At 36.0% G+C, this 18,821-nt stretch overlaps 1 protein-coding gene across 1 annotated transcript in view; it reads left to right on the top strand.

Moving 5' to 3' along the window:
• CAND1 (cullin associated and neddylation dissociated 1) overlaps positions 1-18,547 on the top strand; it is a 44,697-nt gene extending 26,150 nt beyond the window's left edge. The window contains exons 8-15 of the mRNA XM_084877551.1: positions 4,375-4,667; positions 7,793-7,934; positions 8,279-9,772; positions 11,577-11,672; positions 14,499-14,668; positions 14,758-14,922; positions 16,521-16,628; positions 17,373-18,547. Coding sequence (XP_084733677.1) covers positions 4,375-4,667; positions 7,793-7,934; positions 8,279-9,772; positions 11,577-11,672; positions 14,499-14,668; positions 14,758-14,922; positions 16,521-16,628; positions 17,373-17,597 — 2,693 coding nt within the window. The 3' untranslated portion in view covers positions 17,598-18,547. The remainder of the gene's footprint in view (positions 1-4,374; positions 4,668-7,792; positions 7,935-8,278; positions 9,773-11,576; positions 11,673-14,498; positions 14,669-14,757; positions 14,923-16,520; positions 16,629-17,372) is intronic.
• Positions 18,548-18,821: the final 274 nt, after the last annotated feature.

Raw genomic sequence — 18,821 nt, 5'->3', positions numbered from 1 at the left:
AAAACTGATCTCCCCTGCAGGCCTGTGTGTCCCCCCCAACCCCCCCAAATTCTCTTCCCCTGCAGGCCTGGTTGCCCCAACTGCCTTCCTCTCCCGGCCCAATCATCCCTAACTGCCCTCCCTTGTAGGCCTGGTCCCTACTAGCTGTCCTCCACTGCTGACCTGATCACCCACAGCTGCTCTCTGCTACCGGCCATCTTGTGGTGGCCATCTTGTGTCCACATGGGGGCAGCCTTATTGTGTGTTGGAGTGGCAATCAATTTGCATATTACCTCTTTATTAAATAGGATGGTTTTGTTTATCTTGTCTAGTCTTCTAGCTGAAAATCCAAATTTTATCTTTATCTGAGACCTATCTATGAATTCCAGGTTCATGTATACAGCTGTTTTGTTTGCTGCTTAAATATCTATAAAATATCTTCTCTCAACCCTTCTTCTATCCCCTGCCTAACCTGTTTCTTTAGCCTTTTCCATCTCAGAATGGCACCTCCATTCTTTTTTAGTTTCTCAGACAAAAACTTTGGGATTGTATCTGATTACTTTTTCTTATTTTTCTCTTCCTACACCCCATCTTAGGCCTTTTCCCTTATTTTATCTTTTAAAATATATTTTATTGACTTTTTACAGAGTGGAAGGGAGATGGATAGAGAATTAGAAACATCGATGAGAGAGAAATATCGATCAGCTTCATCCTGCACACCCCTTACTGGTGATGTGCCTGCAAACTAGGTACATGCCCTTGACTGGAATCGAACTGGGGGACCCTTGAGTCTGCAGGCCGACGCTCTATCCACTGAGCCAAACTGGTCAGGGCCCTTTCCCTTATTTTATACTCTTATTCTCTCTTTTCAGCACTTTTCTTAAATACTCTTAATCACTTTCTGACATTTTGTAATTATTTTCCACCTAGCAGGATATCAGCTTCATAAAGGCAGAGTTTTTATTTTAGTTCCTTATTGATTGCTTTATCCTAATGCCCAGGACCATACTTGACACACATTAGGCACTCAATATATATGTTATATTAATGATGGAAAATCTTAGCTTCTAATAAGAATAACATTTGAAAGAAGCTATAGCAGTATATGTTCCAGGTTTGGATTGTTGGCTTTTAGTGCACTTACATTGAAAAATAAACCAACTTTAGCTGCTTTATCAGTTTATATATTATATTGGGTCGGCAACTAAGTAATTGCGTATTTTTTAAAGAAAATCAAAGACAATTTTTTCATGGAACTAAATAACTTTATTCTGTAATGTATTGCCCATTTTGATCAATGACCTTTTGCCATCTTTCAGGCAGCATCATAATCCCACGTTCAAAAAACTTCTGGTTTTTATTAGCAAAAAACTGAATCAGGTACGATTTGACATCATCATCATTATTGAAATTTTTACCATTCAAGGAGTTTTGTAAAGATCGAAACAAAAAGTAATCAGATGGTGCAAGGTCAGGACTATATGGTGGATGTGGCAAAACATCCCAACCAAGCTCCATTAATTTTTGCCGAGTGACCAAAGATGTGTGTGGCCTTGCATTGTCATGATGGAATACAACACCTTTTCGATTTGTCAATTCGGGCCGCTTTTCTTCAACTGCATTGTTTAATTTCATTAGTTGTTCAATGTAGACATCAGAATTGATCGTTCGGTTGGGTGGTAAGAGTTCAAAGTAGACAATTCCTTTGTAATCCCACCAAACTGATAACAAAACCTTCTTTTGATGAATATCAGCTTTTGATGTTGTTTGAGTTGGTTCACCTGGCCTGCTCCACGATCTTTTCCACTTGATATTGTTGTAAACAACCCATTTTTCATCGCCAGTTATCAGTCGTTTTAAAAATGGATCATTTTCATTACGTTTCTTTAGCAAATTGCAGCTGCTAATGCGTTGCGTTAACTGTGATTCTTTCAGTTCGTGAGGAACCCATGTATCGAGTTTTTGAACATAGCTAAGTTGTTTTAAGTGATTTTCAATGCATGTATGTGATACATGAAGCTTCTCTGCAATCTCACGTGTTGTACTGTGACAGTCTGAATTGATTATTGCTTTGATTAGGGCGTCATCAACTTCAACTGGACGACCAGAGCGTTTTTCATCTTTGAGTGAAAAATCACCAGAACGAAATTTGGCAAACCAATTTTGACACTGCCGTTCTTTTAAGGCTTCATCACCATAAACAGCACATAACTTTTTATGAGCTTGCGATGCGTTTTCCCTTTGCGGAAATAAAAAAGCAAAATATGACGAAAATGTTCCTTTTGATTTTCCATTTTTCAACGAACGCCAAACGAAAACTACAAAACAGATCAAAAAACTTTTTTTACTGATTAACAGCTGAATAGCCAACTATCAAATAACAAAATGTGTTTTACATTTGTACTACGTCTGCAAACTAAAAATTCAACTGAAGCCATATATGTGTGAAACCCGCAATTACTTAGCTGCCGACCCAATAATTTCAGCGATAAGGATGCTTGAATTTTTATAACCTATTTTTAAAGATTATAAAAATTCCCATAGTTGAGTTGCCATGAGAAAAACTTCACTTATTTATTTGCTTTTAAATAGTCTATTTTAATAGCATCTTGTAATTTTTTTTCAAGTAGGTATTAGTGAATAAATCAAATGCCTTGAGTTTAACAATATTTGGTTGGGTTTTCCTATAATGTGCTAAAAGGAAATTAAGTAAACTTTTAGAGATTGGACAATTTTATTACATATCCTAGGATTTTCTAAAGCTACATTCACCTTTCACTGGCTAATTGGGGAATAAGTCAATGAAGAAATGATATTTTTCCCCCAATGAGGAATCATTTCAGGCCTTTAGTCTTATCTAAGAATAGCAAAATTCTTGTTAGATAATTTTGGGCTGCCCTTAGAACTGTTAATATTTAACTATCCTCATGACTTCATGTTACCCAGATGATTCATCAAACTGATGGTGTTAGAAGGTAATAAATTTCAGAGATTGCACACACACAAAAAAGTATTTTTTTAAAATTATTAATTAATTAAATTATTAATGCTTATGGTTAGAATATTGTTTTAAGGCTTAATAGGAGTTTGGAAAAGATGGTGCACTGTTGTTATATGGACAGAATTTCTTTGTTATAATTGAGACAGTGTAATTTCTTTAAACTACCTTAAGATAGTATCTTAAAAGGTTGAGAATATGCATATTTGTTCCTAATAATCCCCCCATTAACAAATTTAGTGAAAAGTCTTATAGTTGCAAAGAAAGCTGATGTCAGAATTCTCTTTATCCCCAGAAAATTAGTTCTACAGAATATCCTGGGATTGATAGCCATTTTTCTTATCACATCATCTGTAGCTACAAATCAAGAATCTGTGTATATTAAAGCCTAATATGCTAAGTGTTCGGCTGTTCAACTGGTCACTGTGATGTGCAATGACCACCAGGGGGCAGATGCTCTGACCGGTAGGTTAGCTTGCTGCTGGGGTCCAGCCGATTGGGATTGGGAGAGATGGGTCATACATGCCCTGGAGCCCTCCTGCGATCCCTCTCCAGCCAGCCAACCTCCTGTGGTGGTGGTTGTTATGTTATTGTTTATTAATCAATTTATACATTATTTTCATATAAGTTTTACTATTTTTTTCATCTCTGACACTTCTATTATAAAGGGCAAATACAATATATTAAATTTTTTTCTTCTAATTAATTTCCTCTCACCGCTTCTCGGCCTTTTGGCTAAGATCAAGTCTAATTAATTTCCTCTCAATGTGCACCAGGTCACTAGTTATCTTATAAACTCTCCGATTGTTTGATTTTGACCTTTAATTTAAATTGTTTAAAATATTGGGACATATATGATTTTACAAATATTTTTGTTCTAAATAAGTTTAATGTGTTGTGATTTTAAAGGGTTAATAAGTAGCTCATTTCTTTCTATAATGACAAAATAACAAATTAAAAACACAATTGTGACCTTAGCCGGTTTGGCTCAGTGGATAGAGCATCTGCTTGCAGACTAAAGGGTTCTGGGTATGTACCTTGGTTGTAGGCTTCCCCCTGGCCGAGGCCCTAATCAGAGCTCATGTAGGAGGCAACAAATTGATGTGTTTCTCTCACATTGATAGTTCTCTGTCTTTCCACCTCTCTTCCCCTCTCTCTAACAAATCAATGGAAAAATATCCTCAGGTGAGGGTTAACAAAAAAAAAACACCACCACAACTGTGGTCATTTTTATTTAGAGGTTAATTTATCAAAGTTAACTATTTAAGTTCTAGTTCTTTGTATCTCTGTATATGTTAATAAAAGTTAGAAAACTATGTTAATTATGAACTTACTTCCTGTGTTAAACAATAAACTTTTCCTATGCTTAATAGCCTAATGTTAAAACTTCTCTTTAGGGAGTGATGATGAATACAGTGATGATGATGACATGAGCTGGAAAGTGAGACGTGCAGCTGCTAAGTGCTTGGATGCTGTAGTTAGCACAAGGCATGAAATGCTTGCAGAATTCTACAAGACTGTCTCTCCTGCACTGATATCCAGATTTAAAGAGCGTGAAGAAAATGTAAAGGCAGATGTTTTTCATGCATACCTTTCTCTTTTGAAACAAACTCGTCCTGTGCAAAGTTGGCTGTGTGACCCTGATGCCATGGAACAGGGAGAAACACCTTTAACAATGCTTCAGAGTCAGGTTAGTTTAAATGTATGGTTTTGAAAGTCATGCTAGTAAGTGTGATCTTTAGAATTGTATTTTTAATGTGGAAATGTGAACTCCAGAACATCTTTAGTGAAATAATGTTCTGGGATATGTTTTTTAGTTTATGTATGTTCATATTATGTTACTTATAAATAGTTTATTCAGATGGAAGTATTCTTTATTTTCCTGGATAAACAATATTAAAATAATTTCATGATTCAGTAAAGTAGTTTTTATCTTTGATATTATTGGGGAAATCTTAGACAGTGTAGTGGGACTACTTGTGATAACAATTTTCTGCTCGGGTCTGAGTTCATTGTCTAGAGCAGCAGTCGGCAAACTCATTAATCAACAGAGCCAAATATCAACAGTATAACATTGAAATTTCTTTTGAGAGACAAATTTTTTAAACTTAAACTTTTTCTAATGCCACTTCTTCAAAATAGACTTGCCCACGCCATGTTATTTTGTGGAAGAGCCACATTCAAGAGGCCAAAGAGCCGCATGTGGCTCGTGAGCCCCAATTTGCCGGCCACGGGTCTAGAGAAATCAAAGAATGAGTTCATGGACAAAGAGATGAGCAAAAGCAAAGTTTTATTACAGAAAAGCTCTTGGTTGCAGGGAGGGAACCCAAACAAGTTGCCACGGAAGCTTCTTTGTCTAGGTACAGTGGTCCTCAACCTTTCTAATGCCACGACCTTTTAATACAGTTCCTCATATTGTGTGACCCCCAGCCATAAAATTATTTTCGTTGCTACTTCGTAACTGTAATTTTGCTACTGTTGTGAATTGGAATGTAAATATCTGTGTTTTCCCGATGGTCTTAGGCGACCCTGCTAGCTGTTCTCAACCTGTGAGTTCTCAACCTGTCTCGACCCATAGGTTTGAGAACCACTACTGTAGAGCCTAAGACCATTGGAAAAATAACAGATATTTACATTCCTATTCATTACAGTAGCATAACTACAGTTATAAAGTAATAACGAAAATAATTTTATAGTTGGGTGTCACCACAACATGAGGAATTATATTAAAGGGTCACGGCACTAGAAAGGTTGAGGACCACTGTTCTAGGAGTTAATGTGTCCTGCTAACTTCCCATTGGTTGGTCCGAAAAATTAAGCCACATTTTAAATTTCAAAGTTCCCGTTTACTTTCCCCACCCTGTGTGTCCACCTCATAATCAGGGCCCTTTGTTCTTGTACTTTTACATGGGACAGGGTGAGGCTGATGAACTGCTTCCTACTCATGCCTACAGGGGTTAGCTGCATTTCCACTTTACATTTATCTCCTCATAGTCCAGTCCCTAACTGCCTAGTGACTTCTAATGCCTCACTTACATTCATAACTGGCTTCATTCCTAATTTAGCTGTGTGATCTTGGAGAGATTATTCTTTTTAGAAATATATTTTTATTGATTTCAGAGAGGAAGGGAAAGGAAGAGAGAGAAACATCATTGATGAGAAAGAATCATTTATTGGCTGCCTCCTGCATGGCAATCAAACCTGCAACCTGGGCATGTGCCCTGACTGGGAATTGAACTGAGACCTCCTGGTTCATACGTCCACACTCAACCCTTGAGCCACACTAGCCAGGCTAGATTATTTATTCATTTTATTAAGCCTCACTTTTTTCATTTATAATCAGGGTTTACTTAGAACTGTCAGCCTAAGGTAGTGTTAGAAGAAATGATCTATGTAGACATTTAATGTAGTGCCTTATACATACCGTTTTTCCCCGAAAATAAGACATCCTCCGAAAATAAGCACATGGAAAGATAAGACATCCCCTGAAAATAAGACCTAGCGAAACTTTGAGAGAAAAAATTAATATAAGACACTGTCTTATTTTCGGGGAAACGGTAGTACTTGTAAATGGCAGCTCTTATGGTTAATAAAACACACATTTTCACTTTAGGTCATCTTTTCTGAGATCCTAAACACTACAGCTATATAGTTCCCATTTGGTATGTGGTAGGCATTTCCCTATCATATATGTAATCCCTGTTGCAGCCCAATGGGATACATATTTGTCCATTTTTATAGATTATAAAACATGTGAGCCAGATTAAACAACTAAACCAGAGGATGGGATATATATACCCATATCTATCTTGTTTTTTAAGTATTACAAATTTAAAAAATTTGTGGTAGCCGAAACCGGTTTGGCTCAGTGGATAGAACATCGGCCTGCAGACTGAAAGGTCCCAGGTTCAATTCCGGTCAGGGGCATGTGCCTTGGTTGTGGGCACGTCCCCACTGGGGGGTGTGCAAGAGGCAGCTGATCAATGATTCTCTTTCATCGATGTTTCTCGATGATTCTCTCTCATTGATGTTTCTGACTCTATCCCTCTCTCTTCCTCTCTGTGGAAAATCAATAAAATATATTAAAAAATAATAAAAAATAAAAGATTTGTGGTAAACTTTAAGGTGAACATTGAAGATTAATTATAGAAATAAGATAAAGTATATGGATGACATAAACAATTAAATCAGTATATAGAAATTAGGTAGAAACACAGGAAATTCTGATTATGCTGTGATGAATTAGGTGTTTTCTTTTGTCTGTAATTCTCAGATCATTGTTTGATATGATATGTGGTTGTATCCTGGCATTCATAAGATTTATTAGTAAGTATCCTCTTTAGGTTTTACTAACAGAGCATTAGGATAGAAAATTTAGAAGCTTACATTTTTTAATCATGCCCCTGTTACTTGTTTGATATGAGGTTGATTTCATTGTAATGACAAACTAAAAGCAAAAAAGAGGACTCATTTAATGGTTTCTTTTCCATAATTTGTCTTTTTTCTTTTCATGCTTTTCTGAGTTATTCATGTTAAAAAAATTATAAATTATGCTCTGAATATTTTGGTTGAAAATTTTGTTATTTGATTAGATTTATATTTAGTCTTGTGTATTTCTCTCAGTATCAAGCAAATACAGTTACAAGAGAACAGAATTGATGCAGCAAAGTTTATATTTAATAGTCTTGTTAGCAGTTAGAGGAATTATGAATTTAACAAAAAAAGTTAAATTCTCTTCATCCTCTGTAATTTGTGTTAAGTGTAGTGAAGAAATACCAGTAGCTGAAACAGCTAATGAATGTGTGATAATTACAGGTTCCCAACATTGTTAAAGCTCTGCACAAACAAATGAAAGAAAAAAGTGTGAAGACTCGACAGTGCTGTTTTAACATGTTAACTGAACTGGTAAATGTGTTACCTGGGGCCCTAACACAGCACATTCCTGTTCTTGTACCAGGTATGAAAAAAAAAGAGTAGCACTTTTGGAATTTAATATAGACTTTATTAAGACCTAGATAAGCTTAAATGAGTTCTTCAAAAGGATAATTTGTGACAACTTTATTTGTACATAGTCCTAAGCTTTGTTATAGAACCATCTAGAACACCTAAAGTTAGAAATTTGCAAGTAAAAAGTTAAATCTTATCCTTAAACTTTTTGGCTCTGACATCATAGATTGTGGAATTTCTACTACTTTAGTAATAATGTGATGAAGTAGAAACTAGCAATATTTTAAGGGTTAGTTTTTTAATTTTTTCTTGAAATTATATAAAAATTATTGGAATTTTTTATTGTCTTTTTAGGAATTATTTTCTCGTTGAATGACAAATCAAGCTCATCAAATTTGAAGATTGATGCTTTGTCGTGTCTATACGTAATCCTCTGTAACCACTCTCCTCAAGTCTTCCATCCTCATGTTCAGGCTTTGGTCCCTCCAGTGGTGGCTTGTGTTGGAGACCCATTTTACAAAATTACATCTGAAGCACTTCTTGTTACTCAACAGCTTGTCAAAGTAATTCGCCCCTTAGATCAACCTTCCTCATTTGATGCAACACCTTACATCAAAGATCTATTTACCTGTACCATTAAGAGGTTAAAAGCAGCTGATATTGATCAGGAAGTCAAGGAAAGGGCTATTTCCTGTATGGGACAAATTATTTGCAACCTTGGAGACAATCTGGGTTCTGACTTGCCTAATACACTTCAGATTTTCTTGGAGAGACTGAAGAATGAAATTACCCGGCTAACTACCGTGAAGGCGTTGACCCTGATTGCTGGGTCACCTTTGAAGATAGATTTGAGGCCTGTCCTGGGAGAGGGGGTTCCTATCCTTGCTTCATTTCTCAGGAAAAACCAGAGAGCTTTGAAACTGGGGACTCTTTCTGCCCTAGATATTCTAATTAAAAACTACAGCGACAGCTTGACAGCTGCCATGATTGATGCAGTTCTAGATGAGCTCCCACCTCTTATCAGTGAAAGTGATATGCATGTTTCACAGATGGCTATCAGTTTTCTTACCACACTGGCAAAAGTGTATCCATCTTCCCTTTCAAAGATAAGTGGATCCATTCTCAATGAACTTATTGGACTTGTGAGATCACCCTTATTGCAGGGGGGCGCTCTTAGTGCCATGCTGGACTTTTTCCAAGCTCTGGTTGTCACTGGAACAAATAATCTAGGATATATGGATTTGTTGCGCATGCTGACGGGTCCAGTTTATTCTCAGAGCACAGCTCTTACTCACAAGCAGTCCTATTATTCTATTGCCAAATGTGTAGCTGCTCTTACTCGAGCATGCCCTAAAGAAGGACCGGCTGTAGTAGGTCAGTTTATTCAAGATGTTAAGAACTCAAGGTCTACAGATTCTATTCGTCTTTTAGCTCTACTTTCTCTTGGAGAAGTTGGGCATCATATTGACTTAAGTGGGCAACTGGAACTAAAATCTGTAATATTAGAAGCCTTCTCGTCTCCTAGTGAAGAAGTCAAATCAGCTGCATCTTATGCATTAGGCAGCATTAGTGTGGGCAACCTTCCTGAATATCTACCATTTGTCTTACAAGAAATAACCAGTCAACCCAAAAGGCAGTATCTTCTGCTTCATTCCTTGAAGGAAATTATTAGCTCTGCATCAGTGGTGGGCCTTAAACCATATGTTGAAAACATCTGGGCCTTATTGCTAAAGCACTGTGAGTGTGCAGAAGAAGGAACCAGAAATGTTGTTGCTGAATGTCTAGGCAAACTCACTCTAATTGATCCAGAAACTCTCCTTCCACGTCTTAAAGGGTACTTGATATCAGGTGAGTACCCAGGTTTATTTATTTATTTTTTATTGATCTCGGAGGGAGAGAAGAACGAGGAACATTGATTGGTTGCCTCCTACATGCCCCTGCCTAGGGGTAGAACCTGAAACCTGGGTATGTGCCCTTGATCGGAAATGGAACCTTCACTTTCTGGTATACAGGACGATGCAGTAATCAACTGAGCCACACAAGCCAGGGGCCTAGGTTTCCTTTATCTTAAAAATTTTTTATTATTAGCAGTTGGTTGCCTTACAGGGTGCCTAAAGCATAATTTAAAATATTTCTGTATCTTGTTACATATAGAAGCCATTGCCTTATATTATAATATGGAGCCATATTTGAATAACTTTGTTTAAAAGTATAAAGAGAGTGTAATTAGATAATGGTTAAATAAGTCTATTCTAATTTTCATTATATTCTAATGTTACTCTTGTCTTAAAATGTGGCAAAGACAGGTGTCTCTTGAATTAATATATCCTGAGGAACTTGCTAGTAATAATTATAATACTAAAATTAGTGCACTTAACTTTAGTTCAATGAAAGATGCTAGAAGAATTTCCAAATTTAGTAGTGTAAATCCCTTTGAGTGAAGTAGAAGGTAATAATAGCCATTTATTTTTAGAAGTTGCTTCCTTTTAAAATAAAAAAACTTGAAGATATAAGGTATTTATAATTAATTCCCTTTTGTGAGGGCTAGATCCTCCACTGCTACTCTCCCAGGACTACTACTCCTCGAAGATATTGTTTACTTAGAAATATTATAGAACTATTACATTCTATTGGAGCCAGCGCCAGTAGTGGGTGCGAGCAGGGCTGACAGCACCGAGCAATCGGGACTGGTACTGGGTGCCAGTAGCAGGTGCGAGCAGCGACTCCCACACCTGCAGCGGCTACAAGCGGAGCTGTCACCAGCAGAAGAAGGAACCAGAAATGTTGTTGCTGAATGTCTAGGCAAACTCACTCTAATTGATCCAGAAACTCTCCTTCCACGTCTTAAAGGGTACTTGTGAGTGACAACTGCTGGCCCTGATTGCCCTTCAGGAGAAGAGGAAGGTGGAGAAGTTCTGAGAAGCAATGGGGGCCAGCAGCCTCTGCTCACAAGTGATTGGTGCTGGTGCCAGGTGCCGGCAGCAGGTGTGAGCACCAGGTAGGACCTTGGCACGTGGGAGCAAAGAATTTTTAGTAACCACCAGAGGCTCATCCTGATGATAGCGACTGTCACCCTACCTTGGTCTGGTGTCCTCACTCATCTACTTCACCATTCTGCCATGGCCGACGCCCACCATGACCCGTGTGCACTCCCTGGTGGTCAGTGCACATCATAGAGACTGGTTGTTTGTTCTGCTGTTTGGTCTATTTGAATATTAGGGCTTTATATTGATTATGTTTCATAAGTAAACTTTGCTCATCTCTGTTAGTATTTTTTAAAAATATATATATTTTATTGATTTTTTTACAGAGATGAAAGGAGAGGGATAAAGAGCTAGAAACATCGATGAGAGAGAAACATAGACCAGCTGCCTCCTGCACATCCCCTACCGGGATATGCTCACAACCAATGTACATGCCCTTGACCGGAATTGAACCTGGGACCTTTTCAGTCCACAGACTGACGCCCTATCCACTGAGCCAAACCGGTTTCGGCTCTGTTAGTATTTTGATAGCAATACCCTCTCTGGCCAAAGAAAATAAAAAAAAATTGAAAACGCTAGAGTTATTTGAAGTGATTTGAAAATGATAAACATGTCCATGGATTTTAGTAGACTTACATACCAATATACTGATATTTATTTTTAATTAGGCTCATCATATGCCCGAAGCTCAGTGGTTACAGCTGTGAAATTTACTATTTCTGATCATCCACAACCTATTGATCCACTATTAAAGAACTGCATAGGTAAGTGGAAAAAAAGATAAACATATGATTGATTAACTATTTAGTAGTTTAATTGTAAAACAAAAACAAAAATCATTTCAATAACTAAGAATTTCACAAAGTAACCTAAAGTGCTTTCAAGGGGCTGGTAATTGTTTCATTAGAAAGATGTTGCTAATGTATGATCTTATATACTTATACTTACATTCTGTCACCCCTTAGCTTGAAATTGTTACCAGATAATTTTGAAAATAACTGAAATTAGTAAATACACACTAAAATGTCCATAGAGTCAACTATACATTTGATAATCATATTCTGGGGATGGCCTAAAATAACTATGGGAGAATATTTAATCTCTCTAAATAGTCCTGAAATTTCCTCTCAGAAAAATGAATCTTAACCTGAGCTGTTAGGGCCCAAATTTTCTATTATTACATGTACCCCTTCAATTCCTGAGGGGATTATTGAAACTACCTTATGTAACAACCTAAGAATAAAAAAGATAATTACCAGAAAAACTAAGAGGAACTAGGGCTCTCTATTTCTGTGAAGACAAGAATTAGGTTTGAGGACTTTTTATACGTTGTCATAACTTTCCTGTGTTTTTTTTCATCAGTTTTTCTAGAGTTGGTAGTACTAGTAGCTAAAAGCCCTGAGAACTCACTTTTGTGTTTTCTCGAGGACACAAGAACAGAAATAGAAGTAGAGAGGATAGAAGGACATGGGAAAGAAGCTTCCCATTGTCAGATTATTCTATAGTGAGCCAGAAAGGGGTAAAACAACTTAAAAGAACTACAGAAAGGAATTACCATTCAGAGTAAAGAGGAACAGGAATAAATGGGTGCTATTGTTGGAACCTAGAAATAATTCAAAGAGATTTTCTATCCAAAAATTCTTGCCTTTGTTTCCCCTTATTCTCCCCCCCCCCCCCCCCCCCGGTATATTTATTTACATTTGATACTGTATAAGCTAGGACAAAGAAAAAGACCTGTGCCACATCTCTAGAGACATCTTTCCAGGTTGACAACAGTCATTGTTCAACGTAGGTGTAGTTATTCAATCAAGTGATTATTGTTCTAATTGAATTATGGTTGAGTTCAGTATTATTTGTGATTATATGAACATCCTATAAACACCTAGGAAGCTTTTTAGAAACTGAAATTCCTAGACCAGAGTTGAGAAACACTCATCCTAGTCCATGTCACCATTTGTCCGTAATAATAGCAATGTTTTATTTAGATGCTTTACTGAAAGCATTTTCATTTCAATTAATATTCTAATTTAATGTCTTAGTAACTCTAAACCAACAGGATGAAGAGGTTTAGTATGGTACATTTAAATTCTTTTTTAACCCAAGCTATCTCTTAAGTTTTTTTAATCAGAACTTTCCTGGATGGTCAACATTGAGTTTACCAATCTGTGGTGTCTGAAGTATTTCTTTCCTCCCATTTTTTAAAATTGCTGTTGTGATACATTTAAGTCTTCTGGCACTTCTCTTTTTCCTTGTGAATTCTAAATGATTGCTGATGATAATGATAGCTCCATGTATGAATACAGGTGCATACTAGACACTGTATTCAATAATATACATGGTATTTTTTCTGCTCAGTAGCCCTAAAATGTTTATAATTCTCATTTTATAAACTGGGAAACCGAGACTCTTGCCTAAAGTAAATTGCAAGAAGTCATACAATTGACAAATGAAGTGGTTTGAATCATCATCTATATGACTCCAAATATTTTTGCACTATAATTTCTCCCCCACATTTGTTAGAAAACCAGATGTATATCTGTTTTAAAGTGCCTTAGGTGCTTTAGCTTTTTGTCCTGTTAGGTTTCAGTTTCCTCCTTTTGTATTCTTACCTTTTACCAATTTATATATTTCTCATTAAAGATACATATAAAAATAGGACTTTTGGAGGCACATTGCTCTTTGTCATCTCATAGATTGTGTACTTGTTAACAGTATTCCATCTTCTATAATATATATATATATATATATATTGATTTTTTTTTTTTTTTTTACAGAGAGGAAGGGTAAGGGATAGAGAATTAGAAACATCATTGAGAGAAACATCAGTCAGCTGCCTCCTGCACACCCCCTACTGGGGAGGTGCCTGCAACCAAGGTACACGCCCTTGACCAAAATCAAACCTAGGACCCTTCAGTCTGCAGGCCGATGCTCTATCTACTGAGCCAAACTGGTTTGGGCAGTATTTCATCTTTATCAAGCAATGGATATGTCCTCACCTTGTTTATCTTATTTTGAACTCAGTTTTTAAAATTCTGTTTAGGTTGTTTTTAGTGTAGTAGTTAATTTTGAACTCTAAGTACATTCATTCAAGTTATTAGATTCTGTGCCTTGTGCAGAGTTCCGCCACTTCTTTGTAATCTACCTTTTTATAAATTATAAAGTAATTAAGGAATGTTCTGAATACTCACCATGTATCCTCTGTATCAGTGATCGCCAACCTTTCTGACTTCATGGACCAGGAGTGGTCCATGAACCACTGGTTGGTGAACACTGCTTCAAAGGTTTCCTTAAACCAGCAGTCACCAACCTTTGGACCTCATGGACCACCGGTTGGTCACCACTGCTCTGAATTATAGGCGCTTGAGAGTAGCTTATCAATTAAATCCACTCAAATTGAGATATGATGGTTTACCAGCTGCCAAAAGAAACTAGATAGTTCACTTAGTATTTCATCATGTTCTTTCCTAACCCATATTGAAGAAATAACAATACCAACTACAATAAACTACTATCAGTTTAGAAAAAGGTATCACATATATTTTCTTTTAAGCTTATCTTAATTGTATGTTGCTTCTCTTATAATTTCTCAGGTGATTTCCTAAAGACGTTGGAAGACCCAGATTTGAATGTAAGAAGAGTAGCCTTGGTCACATTCAATTCAGCGGCACATAATAAGCCATCTTTAATAAGGGATCTTCTAGACTCTGTTCTTCCACATCTTTACAATGAAACAAAAGTTAGAAAGGAGCTTATAAGAGAGGTAAGCTAGTTAGTTCGATTACACTTTCTCTAAGATTATCTTTTACTTTTAAGTATATGCATATAATATACTCTTTTGTGTTTCAACAGGTAGAAATGGGTCCATTTAAGCATACAGTTGATGACGGCCTGGATATTAGAAAGGCAGCTTTTGAGTGTATGTACACACTTCTAGACAGTTGCCTTGATAGACTAGATATCTTTGAATTTCTAAATCATGTTGAAGATGGTTTGAAGGACCATTACGATATTAAGGTAAGATGTTTGCATGTTTTTAGAATGTTTTAGAAGACTAAACTACAGTGACTTTTACCCTTGTAATTTACTTTTGTCTATTAAGTGAGAAAAATTGTTTGCTTGTCAATGAACTATAATATGCAAAAGTAGTAGTGGTATAATTGTAACATTAGTTGACATACAGAAAAAATCCAGAACCTTTTCATTGAAGGAAGAGGTCAACTCTTAGTGGATGGTAAATTCTAAGAAATTCTGTGCAGCTTGCTTAGCACATAGTCCCTAAGTGTTTTCCCTCCAAAGAGAACAGATAGGTTTTGTTGAAGTATACCTGTGATCTGTTTGGCATGTCTTAAAAGTGTGCTGCAGTTACTACCTATAGAGGGTATTCTGCCGTTTTACAAGATAACCATATTATTTACCTGAATGGGGGGTTTTGTTTTCCAGACTAAATATATTGGGATTAATATCAAGTATTTTTTAAAAAGGATAACATGCAAGAACAGATGCCTAAACAATCCATGTAGAAGCAACTAGAAGAGAAATCATACCACTTTTTAGGTTTAGAGAATGAACTCTTCTTTGTTTTCCTATTTGATCACATTCATTTCAAATGTAAACTATTAAAGGGTAAATTGAAAAATAGTAAGTGCATTGTCTCTCTTCTTTTCTTTTTTTCCATTCATGGCCTTTGGTCATGCAGGCAAAAATAGTAGTTGAGTAGTTATGCAGCCAGACTCAGAACTCCAACATTTTGTTTCCATTTGTGGTAATAAGCTGACCCCTCCCAGATCCATTAAAAAGAGCCCCCAAGAACGTAATAGGATCTTCCTGTTGAAATCTACAGTTTATAGTCAATAGAAAAATGGTTATGGATTACCAGGTTTTCTGTGGATTAATCTGAATAACCAGTTTTTTGTTTTTGTTTTCTACTATCTGCTAAGATAGTAAAAACTATAAAAAACCTTTCTCCTGGTTCAGTTACTTTCTTACTCAGTGCTTTCACAATTTGGTGCATGTGAGCTTTTTAAAAAAAAAAAAAATTTTATTGATTTTTTTTTTTTTTTTTTTTTTTTTTTAAGAGAGGAAGGGAGAGGAATAGATAGTTAGAAACATTAATGAAAGAGAAACATCAATCAGCCTGCACACCCCCTACTGGGGATGTGCCTGCAACCAAGGTCCATGCCCTTGACTGGAATCGAACCTGCAACTCTTGAGTCTGCAGGCCGACTCTCGATCCACTGAGCCAAACCAATTTGGGCTGCACGTGATCTTCTTAAAAATTCTAAATCCATGGCCCTATTTTAACAGGGTAAGTAAAAGTCTCTGAGAATAGGGCAAAGTTCCCCAGTTCTAATGTGTGTCCAAGATTGAGAACCACTTTTCTAGTTTTTACACTGGAACCACATTACCAGTTATAAGTGATGTCTCAGTAGTACTTGGAACTGAAATTACCTTAGGTAAGGTTACGGCAACTTTTTGGGACAGATTACGGTACATGAAAATGAAACTGCATGGTGCGTGCTGATCATTTTCCTTTTAAAAGCTTTGTTAGAATTTGGAATTGTCTTTAGAAAAATAACAAGAGGTCACATTTTGTCTTTCTTTATTCATAATAGATGCTAACATTTTTAATGTTGGTGAGACTCTCTACCCTTTGCCCAAGTGCAGTACTGCAGAGGTTGGATCGGCTTGTAGAGCCATTACGTGCCACATGTACAACTAAGGTAATCATTGGTAGATATCAACTTAGGCTAGATTTGGTGTATTCAAGATTTCTAGTTGTCCTAATTTAACCATGCTAGCACCATATGTAGCAATAGGTTTTAAAAGTTTACCTATTGAATGTGGATGCTTTAGAATACTTAGCATTTATTTAATACTATTCTTTAAAGTTTTTATTTTTATAACAATTTGATACGTATTTTGAAGTATTTATATAGAATAAAATGAGATTGTTTCACAAAAAAGGAAGTGTTTAATTCTGGTGGAGGTGGGATGGTATCAGAAAATTTTAGATGGACATGATGACATTTAAAATGGACCTTAAAACGTCAGAAATATGTTTAGATTCAGAAGGTGAAACGGGGTTTTCCATATAAAAATTAATGGGTTTTCCATATGAATTAAGGCACAGAGATGTTTAGTACATGATGTGTCTGAATAATAATGAATAGAGTATCTAGAGGGATAGTTTCTTGGTGGAAGCCAAAGTAGGACTTGCTAAGCAGATAAAGCTCAGATTTTCACTGTTTCAGTCATGGTTCAGGATTTTGCTTACTCACTTAAAAGGAGACAAATTACTGCTAAAAGGAAATTTAAAAACAACTATGCTTAAAATACAACATGACTTTTGGACCTATAAAAGAGCAGCTTTGCTTTATTTACCAGAAATTTCTAGGTGCTTAAATTTTGTTTGTATGATAATTTATCTTTTATAGCATATAATATAAATTTACTCAATGTTACAGGTAAAGGCAAACTCAGTAAAGCAGGAGTTTGAAAAGCAAGATGAACTAAAGCGATCTGCTATGAGAGCAGTAGCAGCCCTGCTGACCATTCCAGAAGCAGAGAAGAGTCCACTGATGAGTGAATTCCAGTCGCAGATCAGTTCCAACCCTGAGCTGGCAGCCATTTTTGAAAGTATCCAAAAAGATTCATCCTCCACTAACTTGGAATCAATGGACACTAGTTAGATGTTTGTTCAACATGAGGACCATGACATTGACCTTATGATGCACTGAATTGACAGGTTAATCATAAGACATGGAAAGAGAAGTATCTAAAAGCTTCAAAATGTTCCACTTTTTTTCCTTCATGGAGACAGTTTGGCTTTCTTCCATTTTTGTTTTTGTAACATTTACTTCAGAAATATGTATTTCCATAACCCAGAGGTTGTAAAACCACTAGTGTTTTAGTGGTTAGGGCAACATTTAAAATGGGAACTAAGAGTTAGGATTTATGGAATATGGAGATAGGGTCCAGGATCTATTTGCCCTGTAATGTTTAGGATTAAAATGTTAAAATTTTGTGACCATGAATTCCTTTCTTTTATAAATTTCTCATATTTAAAAATCAAAAATTCTGCAAGACAAAAACCATGTTTCTTTTCCTTATATAACTTTTTGTTTCAGCGACATAAATTGATTTTTAGCTGGCAGAGAAGAATATCTGTAAGATTTGTTACATTTTGGAGGATTTGGCAATTTAAAAAAGATATAAGGTATCATTTTTTTTTAAAGTATAGGGATTAGCAATATCCCTGTTGCGCACACTATTTTTGCATGAGCAAGTTTACAAATATGTATTGTCTGTAAAGCAGCATGTGCAGATTATTCATAATACAAAAGTTAAAACAAGTATTGTATTAGTGCAATTTGCAGATACTTATTTTTGCACAGAAAACAAATCTGGAGAGAAAGTGAGGAGTAAATTTTTGAAACTTTGGTTTTCTTAATGCCAGTGTGAATTTGCCGATGTTTTCAGCAAATCAAGTCATAATAACAATTTGCCACTCTTTTTTATTATAAATTTTCTTATACATTTAAAATTTGAATATTTAAGTACACTGTTTTTCTCAGTTACCCATTTGTGTGTGTGTTGCCACTTAGGAAATTAAATTCTTAAGGCCAGTTTTTTTCTTTCATTCCATTTGTATCTCTGTGTCCCATTATCAAAGGATATAAATACTGTGTATGCTTTTAAATTTTAGTTTTAGGAAATTCTGAAACCGACTGCCACAGGTTTGTTAGCTAATTATAGCATTTCCTTTTAATTGAGTTAGATTTCCCCCCTCTCTTGTAGAGCTAATTTCCATATTGTATTTGGTAAACATTGACTACTTTTCCTGATTAAGGGGTCTCTCCTGGGGGAAACAAAGCTTTGCAGTACTTTATACCATAGTTGAAATTTTTTGAACA

This window comes from Pipistrellus hanaki (assembly GCF_964339955.1).
Source record: "Pipistrellus hanaki genome assembly, chromosome: 3".
Classification (NCBI taxonomy): domain Eukaryota; kingdom Metazoa; phylum Chordata; class Mammalia; order Chiroptera; family Vespertilionidae; genus Pipistrellus; species Pipistrellus hanaki.
This window is presented reverse-complemented; position numbering and strand designations above follow the sequence as displayed.